This window comes from Dreissena polymorpha, chromosome 4, assembly GCF_020536995.1.
Source record: "Dreissena polymorpha isolate Duluth1 chromosome 4, UMN_Dpol_1.0, whole genome shotgun sequence".
Lineage (NCBI taxonomy): Eukaryota > Metazoa > Mollusca > Bivalvia > Myida > Dreissenidae > Dreissena > Dreissena polymorpha.
In genome coordinates, this window is record NC_068358.1 from 123159207 (window position 1) to 123170557 (window position 11351).

The 11351-nt window shown below is 35.6% G+C and overlaps 1 protein-coding gene across 1 annotated transcript in view; it reads right to left on the bottom strand.

Annotated features, from left to right (window-relative positions):
* Positions 1–9062: 9062 nt before the first annotated feature.
* LOC127880219 (proton channel OtopLc-like) overlaps positions 9063–11351 on the bottom strand; it is a 25528-nt gene continuing 23239 nt past the window's right edge. The window contains exon 9 of the mRNA XM_052427497.1: positions 9063–11351. This exon is cut by the window's right edge and continues 159 nt beyond it. Within this exon, the coding sequence (XP_052283457.1) occupies positions 10783–11351 (569 nt within the window). The 3' untranslated portion in view covers positions 9063–10782.

An 11351-nucleotide genomic window follows, 5' to 3' on the forward strand; every position in this document is an offset into this window, starting at 1 on the left:
TGATAACTTTTTTATAAGAAAATACAGTTTAAATTAACAAGGAAAATAATGATTTGCAAGATGATGATGATTGCGATGGTGGTTGAGGAGATGGTGATGGCGCTGTTGATTGTGGTTATTGTGGTGGTGGTGGGGATGGCTGTGATGATTGTGTTGGTGATGGTGATGATTGCGGTATGAAGGTGATGAATGTGATGGTATTGGTAATGATGGTGTTGATGGTGGTGGAGATGGTGGTGATGGTGATAGTGGTTACGGTGGTGGTGGTGATTGTGGTGGTGTTGATGGTGGAGGTGGTGATGGTGGTGGTGATGGTGATGGTTGTGGTGTGATAGTGGTGATGGTTATGATGGTGTTTGTGATGACGATGATGGTGGTAGTGATTGTGATGGAGATGGTGATGCTGGTGTTAAAGGTGATCGCGGTGGTGATGGTGGTAATGGTGGTGGTGATTGTGATGGTGATGATTATGGGGAAGATGGTGGTGGTTATGGTGGTGGTAATGATGATGATGGTGATGGTTATGGTGGTAGTAGTGATGGTTAAAGTGATTGTGGTCGTGATAATGATGGTAATGTGGTGATGGTGGTGAAGGAGGGCGATGATGGTGGTGGTGATGTTGATGGAAGTGGTGAGGGGTCATAGCTGTTGTGATGGTGGTAATGTCGGTGGTGGTGGTGCTTGTGTAATGGTGGCGATGTCGGTGGTAATTGAAATGGTAATGGTGGTGAGGATGGAGGTTATTTGTCATGTTGTTGCTGATTGTTGGGGTGGCTCTGGTGGTGGTGGTGATGGAATTGGTGGTGGTGATGGTGGTGTTGATGGAGATATAGGTGGTGATTAAAGTTTTTAGGGGGATGGAGGTTGTGATGGTGGTGATGCTGATTGGAATGGTGGTGGTGATGGTGGTGGTGTGAGCGATGACGACGATGATGGTAATGGAAATGATAGTTGTTATGGTGGTGTTGGTGGTATTTGTGATGGTGATGGTTGTGATACGCTTGTGATGGTCATTGAAGTGGTGGTATTGGGGATGGTGGTGATGGTAATGCTGGTGATGGTGGTGAAAATTGTGATGGTGTTGGTACTGGTGGTGCTTGTGATTTTAGTGGTGGTGGCGATGATGATGGTGGTCGGTCAATAAAGTCAGCGTTTACAGCAGATTGTTTAACAAATAATTACAGTTTTACCATTTGCGTAATATAAAACGGTAATTAATACAGTACATTAAATACAATGTCGGGCTTCATCCTAACAACTTTTAACTGTAGTTACTTATGAACAGTTAAAAGCAAATGGTGAGCAATTGAATCATTATGGCGAGTAAGTTGTGAAAACAACAACCTTTAAAGAATCTACGCGGTAGCAATTTAATTTCAGAACATGTATATTACGATTTTGTTAATATTTTCTGATCAAAGTCTCTTCGTACGCATCTAAAAAACGTGTTTTTATAAGAGTGCGACATTGTCACGGTGCCTATACCACGTGACTTTTTAAGATCTGTGTGGGGAGTTAAATGTCAACAAAAGCACGACAAAGGTAAGATTTTTAAGGATAACTTTTTAATATGTCATCATTTTCAATGGGATAAAGTGGAGAGCCCGCTCATTCATGAGAGTTTTCTATAGGTATCATGATTTTTTTTTTTAATGAATATTTTTTAGTAAAGTGCAACCGCGCGTTTGAACGGTTAGAAAAAGGTAGGATCAGTGTGGGGACATTATTTTATTATGACACAGAAACATCACCTCTCGTGAAATAAAGCAATAAACTTTATGGGCGGAGCTTACACTATATCATTTTGCATTCTTTTTTCAGGTTTCTTTCATATATTTATGAAAACAAAATCAAGAAAAATATTCTAACAGTAATATGATCTGTGTGGTATACGTGTTAAGAAGGATCTGTGTGGTATCCGTGTTTCTACAATTTACGGATAAATTGAGATAATAACGACAAAATATATATTTTTGTATTAATTTCAATTATTTCTATACAACAATTACTACTACTACTACTACTACTATAACTACTACTACTTCTGCTACTACTACTACTAATACTGCTACTACTACTACTACTACTACTACTACTACTACTACTACTACTACTACTACTACTACTACTACTACTATTACTACTACTACAACTATTACTACTACTGGTAGTAGTAGTAGTAGTAGATCTATTATTATTATTTAAAAATTCATTCATTTCAGTAATCACGTATTTGGCACTAGTGAGCGGACAAGGGTTAAGGGAAGAAAAAATAGAGGAAACAGTTTCACGAGACAGGAATGCTATACAGAAGGGGACACTAGGAGTAAGGTGGGAGCGGGCGAGACGAAACGATAGCAAACTGTTGCCAACAATAAGAATGCGGATAGACGAACACAATGGAAATTTTAATTCTGACACAAATTCTGCAATAGAAATTGTGTCAAATATTACACAGGTTGACAAAAAGCAAAGGCATGTTCTTTCCTGAGCAATACGTATGTTTTAAAATCAAATTTGGAATACAAACTGATAAAACAGAATCCACCAGACGTATTGGTTTGTCATTTTGTTGTTATTTAAAGTTTAAGGTAAACGGTATGTTTATTAAAAACAAAATACTGGTCATAGTAGAAACATATATATATATGTGTGTTTGTGTGTTTTATTTCATATATGGAATTCATATTGTTGCATTAGTTTATTACATAGTATAGATATTGACAATCATTCGCCATGTGTTGGTGATAATGTCATGTTATAAATTATGTCGTTGTATTCAGTGTAACAAGTGTATGCTTATCTTTAGCGTTAATTATTTTGAAGAGAATATAAATAGTAAATGAATAAATATTATATTATATGATTATATATGTACGATTCTCCTCTTGTGTTGTGGATGGATGCAGCTCTGAAGAATGTCAAGACGTATTTGGAATTAAGGAGTATTGTATTGTATACACAACCACATTGCATACATTGTTTACTGTCAATTACCACGGCCTAGAGTAATTATAAGCAGGCAGTTAATTATGTAATGCAATCGTGAAAATCCATAGTATTAGAAACCCTGGCTGCTTATGATTATCGAACTAGCTCGTGACAGCGGTATTTAAAATTGAAACCAACGAAAAAACATCGCAAAACTTTAATCAAGTTATAATTAAAAAAGAATCACAGATTCGATAATACAAATCACAGATGCGATATATTAATGAATAACGTAAATCCAAATTATTGCACAATTAGTTAAGAATGATTTCAAACACACAAACGAACTAAACGAAAATTAAAAATTAATCAAATTCGGATAACTTTAGAATCATTTTGAAAAGTAAAAGTAAAACAACGAATAAAATAACGTAAAACGATAATGAAGTTACACAGACAAACTGTAAACCATTATGATTTTTAATCAGTATTCACGGATTTATGTGAAGTCCTCACGTATCGAGAAAGGTTTGTTTTGCGTTTGTACGTTTTGAAACAGTCCTCACTACTGTAACACTTGTCATGCATGTGGGTATTGACGTGCTCTCTGAGGTCTTTCTCACTCCTAACTGCCAACCCACACTGGTAACATTTCACCAATCCCTCTTTTTTGCACTTTTCTCTCTAGCCACGAGTAGGTACTTGTCCGCAAAGCTCCAGTCGCACTGTACACACACGTGACATTGGGGTCCTTTTGTTCGTTGAAGCCTTCTAAGATTGTAGGCTTCCTGAGAAAAAAACAACATATTTTATTCACGTGACATTTCAATGCGTAAACACGCTCTTTTAAAAATGTTAGTATCTGAGGACACGCGTTCGTTAGTTTTAAATTTGACGATTATTGAGTTATTTCAAAATATATGATAACCTGAGAGATATTGTATATTTGTGTTGTTTCAAGAAAACCCGTTCATCTGTTTGTTAGCATAACTGTATAAAAATGTAATTATTTTTAAGGCATTTAATCTTACCTGAAATGCTTTCCCACAGCAGTTATAGTTTCCAGAGTTAGCGTGTCCCCTAATGTGGCGCAATAGTCCAGCTCTGGTCTTCGACATTTTTCCGCATTCGGAGCATTGAGCCATACCTTATATAAAATATAATATCAAAAATAATATACGATACATTACTTCACCTGACAGTAGTGTTTGGCGCCAAAATAAACATGGAATTTGATACAATAACATAAAGTGTACACTTATTTAAGGTAAGCATGGACTTGTCATCGATTTAAGATGCTCCAGCGTAATATTTTAATATTATAATGGGGATTGTACAGCACGCCTGTAAATCATAATTATGTATTAGTTCAACAAGCGGTGCAAGCGTAGTGTATAGCCATTATGTGTTTTACATGCTAGCGCATTTAAAAAACCCGTTTCAAATACATTGTTAACAAGCATTTTTTTAACAACTAAATAGAACTAAAAAACTAAAAAAAACAGTATACCACACAGATCCGTTGAAAAACGTATACCACACAAGTCATATTACTGTAAGAATAGTTTTCTTGAATTTTGTTTCGTAAATAAATAACAGAAACCTGAAAATGGATGCAATATGATATAGTGTAAGCTCCGCCCATAAAATTTATTTCTTAATTTCACCAGAGGTGATGTTTTTGTGTAAAAAAAAATAATGTCCCCACACTGATCCTACCCTTTTCTAACCGTACAAACGCGCGGTTGCACTTTACTGAAAAAATACTTATTTGTTTTATAAAATCATGATACCTATAGAAAACTCTCATGAATGAGCGGGCTCACCACTTTATCCCATTAAAAATGGTGACATATTAAAAAAGTTATCCTTAAAAATCTTACCTTTGTCGCGCTTTTGTTGATATTTTACTCCCCACACAGATCTTAAAAAGTCACGTGGTATAGGCACCGTGATTGTTACTATCGTCTGTCCAGTTCCACACATGAAAAGCGTGCGTTTTGCGACAACAAGGTGCTATAACTAAATATAGACATGCAATTCAGTACATGTAGTATTTTATGATGAAAAATGTAAATCGGAATAAATACACACGATGAGAAAGAGTTGACCCATTTAAACTATTGAAAACAATATGTTAATTTACGACTTAAACATTGCAGTAGATGATACGTTCATTAAAATATTTTTGACGGGTGGGAGAGTAGAGGAGTTACTCGTTAATGTCAGTACATGATACAGTAGACTCTGCCACTACCGGACTCTCCGAATACCGGAAATCTCCAGATTCCGAACGGTCGGGCCAGTCCCATATTTTCCCCTTCTATTTCTTTGTTGAAAAATGTTGAATAAAAATTGAGTAAACCGGATGTTCCAAATTATCAAAACGCCCGATGCGTTTAAATTACAATACCTAGTCAGAATGGCGCGTGCGGTGTCACACATTCCGCTCGCGCAATTATCGAGAATCGGATTAAACATACCATAAAGGTATCAAGTCGTTACCGCGCTATTGAAGTCCAATTAAATAATGTAAAACAAACTGTGCATGTCTATTATAGACCAAAAAGTGAATGACGCGATCGTCTTATTACGCTTATCGTGTAAGTACCTGTTATCGAACAGCACCTATTATCGGACGTTTTATTTTGGTTCTGTATGCACATGCGCAAAAGTGCGCATGACGACACATTGATAAACAAATGGTCGCACATGAAGTCCATGACCTACTTGCCTACTTAGCTTGAAACAAATGCGCCGAAAACAGGTTAAAGGAATGCATTTATTGTTATTTACACCGGTTTATGTGTTTTTAGCTATTGCTTTTTGAATGCATTTATCAAAATGTGCATTTACACACCAAAAAGCACATTTCCGTTTGCAATTTTGATTGCAGAAGATACAGATTTTTTCGCCGAGTCCGGGTCACGTGATATTCATAAGACTTGGTATATACTGGAGTAGTATTTATGAAGTGTCGGGTAATAGGTCATGTTTACATCGGCCGCCATTTTGTTTTGTCTGCTAGAGGTGACAATAACCAGGGAATCATTGTTATGAATTCTTGAAGGTAGTTTGCTGGAAAACTTTACAGATAAATCATTCAATGATTGAACTGTTAGTCATTTGTTAAAACAAAATGTTTTTGTTATTGTAAGTGTTTCAATTTTAAGGTAATTTAACGTTATTTCTTAGGTGTTCGATAACTGGTTTGTCCACCATATAATAAACAATTTAATTACACAATTAATGCAGGCCGTTGAGACGATCACTTTCTTGTAATCTTCTTCAGAAATGTGCACTGAAGCAGAGAGTGATCTCGGACTTTTTCAAGAAATCGTGAACTTCGCGCGTGTGTAGGTTTTGCCAAGACTTGCTGAGATGATGAAAATCTTGAAAATATGACGCTGTTTTATTGCGTGTGTGTGCGTGTATGTTTTGTGAAATGTGTTATGTCTTGAATAATAAATCGCGTTTCGTTATTCGTCAAAATTGTCTATGACGTTTGGCGCTTCCTATTTGTTACTAATACAACTTAATTAATTCAGAGCTATTTAAAGCGAACTCGAACAAGACTCACTCGCCTATATGAAAAATATCACGTACGCATGTACATGTACGTACATGTATAAAGCACCATGCTCACTTTGGGATGACTCAAAACAAGTCGGTAAGGAATGTTTATTGCTTTTAATCGAATAAAACACGTTTTTTTTAATAATACTTTAAACATGAACATAACATGAGTACAGTAATCACATGGTACATGTACATGTATATGGTTTGTTCATATTTCGGCAATATAGTCATTCTACAAAAGCCAAATAGAACACCATCCAAAGAATTGTTTTTACAGCTTAATTGGCTCTCGTTTAATAATGGATGTAAATACCACACGGCAATCTTGATATATAAATGTGTCAACAATCAGACTCCAGAATATTTAAATAATATTATAACTTTTTCTAAAAATCAAAAATATAACTTAAGATCTGCTACCCATAGCGATATTGTTAATACCAAAGCAAATACAGGTTATAAGAAACGAGCTTTTTCATACCATAGCATGGATATTTGGAACAGTATACCGATTGGAATAAGAATGGCATGCTCTATCTCTGCTTTTAAAAGGCAATATAAAGCAAATTTATTTTCAAAATAATAATACGTCATATGTTGTTGTTTTTTATCTAATCAATGATATTTCACGTGTGTCTGTCTAAAAGGCAAAATGTGTGTTATGTATTGGTGTAAGAAAATATTGTTTACATGTTTTACTTGTTATAGACCTATTTGTGTATGTTAGTTTAAGAAGGCCACATTGTAAAAAAGTATTGATTCATCTGCATAATATGTATAATGCGTCATTGTCTTTATGTGTAACCTTCTGTTAATAAAGCTTTTATTATTATTATTATTATTATTATTATTATAATCAATAATATTTCATGTGTGTCTATCTATGTGTGTTATGTATGGGTGTAAGAAAATATTGTTTGAATATTTTTACTCATAGACCTATTTGTGTATGTTAGTTTAAGAAGGTTACATTGTAAAAAAGTATTGATTCATTTGCATAATATGTATAATGTGTCATTGTATTTATGTGTAACCTTCTGTAAATAAAGCTTTTATTATTATTATAAGTATTATGTCTACTCTTGGTAAACCGGAACTCTCTGAAAACCGGACGATCAGGCCAGTCCCCAGACCGTCCGGTTTACAGAGGGTCTACTGTAATGAAAAAACACTGAAATGGAAATAAATTAAATGAAGCAATTAATTTCAGACGAAAAATATTAAATATTTTTTAATGTGGTTTGATTTAGAATTTAATACAATGCTCGTTGATACAAATTCATTTATAATTGTACATTTATAATTAGAATTATGTTGTGGTTCAATCTTTGTTAGACTCACTGACTTTTCTTTAGCGCTAACTTAGATATACGTTGATTTTTTTCATCTTAGTAATCATAAATGGAGTTTGTGTGAATCCTGTATAAAATTATGAGAGATTTTTAATAAATGGCATTTTCCTCCTTTATGTTTTTTTTTTCAAAATCTCACCACTGTAGACAATTAAAGGTAAATTACATGGGTGTTTGTAATTTTTGTAGCCGGTCGATTGGCCTACGTTAAAAAGTCGAATTTAATGTCCTGTGGCTGTAGGTAATGTTAAATACATTCAACGAGCGAACAACTGAAGTGCCTTCAGCGCTTTGATTTTAAACATTTGACTTGGTGACCTTGTTTCTGGTTTCTGGATGTACGCGACCAAGATTCGATTTTAGCCGAGATAGTGTAGAAATTAACATTCTTACAAAGGGTTATCAATACTGACTCACTAATTTCGTGATTAGAGTTGTAACAAGGTTTTTCTAAGATTTGATCTGGTGACCGAGTTGCTGAACGCATGTGACCTAGATTCGAACTCGGCCTGATTATTATCGAGATAAATATGATGAGCAAGTTTTATCGACATGGAATCATCCGTGTGGCCTATAGAGGTGCAACAATGTTTTTCTTAGATTAGAACTGGTTTTATGGAAAACGCGTCCCGGGTTCGAGTTCTACATACATATTATCAAGATAAGCATTCTGATCAAGTTTCATCAAGATTGGTTGAAGAATATGGCGTATAGAGGGGTAACCTGCTAAGCACGATGGAGGTTCAAAAACAACTTTCATCCTTTACCTAGAAATGTAACCTTCATCTTTAACAGACAGCCCTGGTTCTTGAACGCGAAACTCCGTCAACTCATGCTGATCTCTTTTGCCAAGTTTATTTTTTTAATCCATCCGTGGTTGACAGTTATTCTGCTGACAAAGTGTCAAATACAAATTTGATCTTTTATCTTGAATTATGACATTGGCCTGGACCAGGGGATCTGATTCTTGCACGCTTCATCATGCTGGTCACTTACATCAAGTTATATGACACTCAATCATACTGGACAACGTTATGCTCCAAACATTATTTCCTGCAACCCGCCCGCATGATTGTTTCCATTATAAGGACGTTTTTAAAAGGGGCGTGTACAAATCGCTTTATTTTACCGAGTCCAGCTATTTCTGGTCATTTCCAGTACAGACGCCATTGGAATATGGTATAAAATTAAGATCTCATATTGGTCACGACATTTATTATTATTATAATACAAATTGACAAATATAAATATGAGACAGTTTACACTCGGGTTTCTAAAATATTAAGATAAATGATCTGTATATACAGTGTAGTGTTTTGTAAATATGAAACAATGATTATTGATATAAAAATACAAGAAAATGAATATAAATACATGATGACAAATATTATATGACCAACTGAACTAATTACAAATGAAGGTTATGTAAAATATGTATAGAACATGTAATAATGCAAGAGTATTTCTAAAAAAAAAACAGATACTGAATATTGTTACATATATTAAATTTCATCAATCTTTTTTGGTGTTTAATATCTGAAATATTATTTCTTATATTTAAACAAGATGTGTTTGTGAAACACAATGTCCCCCTATATGACGATGACCTTGACCTTTCACAACTCAAAATCTGCAGCTCCTTGAGATACACACGCATTTCAAATATAAAATTGCTAGCTTCAATATTGCAGAAGTGACATTACATGAGCAATTTTGACCCATATATTTGACCTTGAAGGATGACCTTGACCTTGACCTTTCACCACTCAAAATGTGCAGCTCCATGAGATACACATGCATGCCAAATATCAAGTTGCTATCTTCAATATTGCAAAAGTATTCATAAAATGAGCGACTTTGGCCACATATATTCGACCTCTGACCTTGAAGGATGACCTTGACCTTGACCTTTCACCACTCAAAATGTGCAGCTTCATGAGATACACATGCATGCCAAATAGGAAGTTGCTATCTTCAATATAGCAAAAGTTATTGCAAAATGTTAAAGTTGGCGCAAACCGACCAACCAACAGACCAACCAACAGACAGGGCAAAAACAATATGTCCCCCACTACTATAGTGGGGGACATAAAAATAAAACAAACTAGAAAACAATAAGACATATTGTGCACCAATTTTGTTCAGGCTTAAGTGTTCCTGACGATCGTTAGTGGTTTTGTTTAAAATATAAAAAAGTACAATAAGTAATCATGTCATCTCAAAATATTATTTGTTTTATCGTTGTTCTACATGGTTGAAGAAATTCGGCGACGGTACAATAATGCTAATCTCTAAAATCTGTATACATACATTGGTCATGGATGCACTTATTACACATATCATAAAGATATAATATACATGTACATATACAAAACAGAACATACATCAATTTTAAAATGATAATTATTACGCACATATGCTAGACTCTTTTTATACTTTACTTTAAATATAACCATGCACCTGAAATTGAGAACTAATTCAAGAGAACGTTACATCATTCTATAACAACTAACTAACTACACCACATTCACTTTAGATAAAATATATAGGACTACATGTAAAAATGTACGTAATAGTTTGGGGTGTTACCTTAGTACAGTATTTTCAAAACGCATGTATACATACATCTTTATACAATATTACATTGTCGTTAAGTCATAAATTCACTTTCGTTTGTAAAATACACAGAAATAAAGAATGGCATATTTAATTTTGAGTAGTGAATGATATTTGGAAGTAATAGGTTTTTTATATAAATATTTTCACATGTGAAAAAGGAGACAGAGTCAATGCCCTATGGATTGTAGATTCCCTTCCTGAGACAGTCCAAGTCCATAATGCGAAAGTTCGGAGACAAAATTAAAATAAAGGAAATAGTGGACCTTAATCATTCATGCTGCCTTTAGCCGACGTCCGACATTCATACCCGTAGAGCTTTCAGGCGAGTTACGTAAGCTTCTCTTTCTGGTATGCGTTTGTACCAGATCTTCGACAGGCAGATCGCCGAGTGGAACCGGAAGAAGATCATAAGCGGCACGCACAGGTGCGTGATGATGTTCCAGGCGAGGATCCCATAGAAGCGCTCGTGCATGAGGATCACCTGCGTCTTCTTGATCTCGAACATGCTGACGACCCACATGGCGAGATTGCAGACGAGCAGGAACGTGACGACGGAGCGCCCGGGCTTGTCGGCCATCTGACCGTCGTTCTCTGCGCAGCGGCAAAGGCCGTCCAGGATGAAGACAATCTGCAGCGTAATCTGGACGAGCCCCAGTACGATTGTGATCACCGACAGGATGCCGATGGCGCCTCCTAGCTCTCCGCTGGAGAGAACAGAGATGAGGATGAAGAACAGGTAGATGTAGGAGCCGGAAAGAGCGACGATAAGCAGCACCGAGTCCACTGACAGGAAATTTGAGGGGAGAAATTTCAAGGTGGCCAGCCGCGCGTACCCCCAGATGATTCCCGCACCAGTCACGACCATCAGGG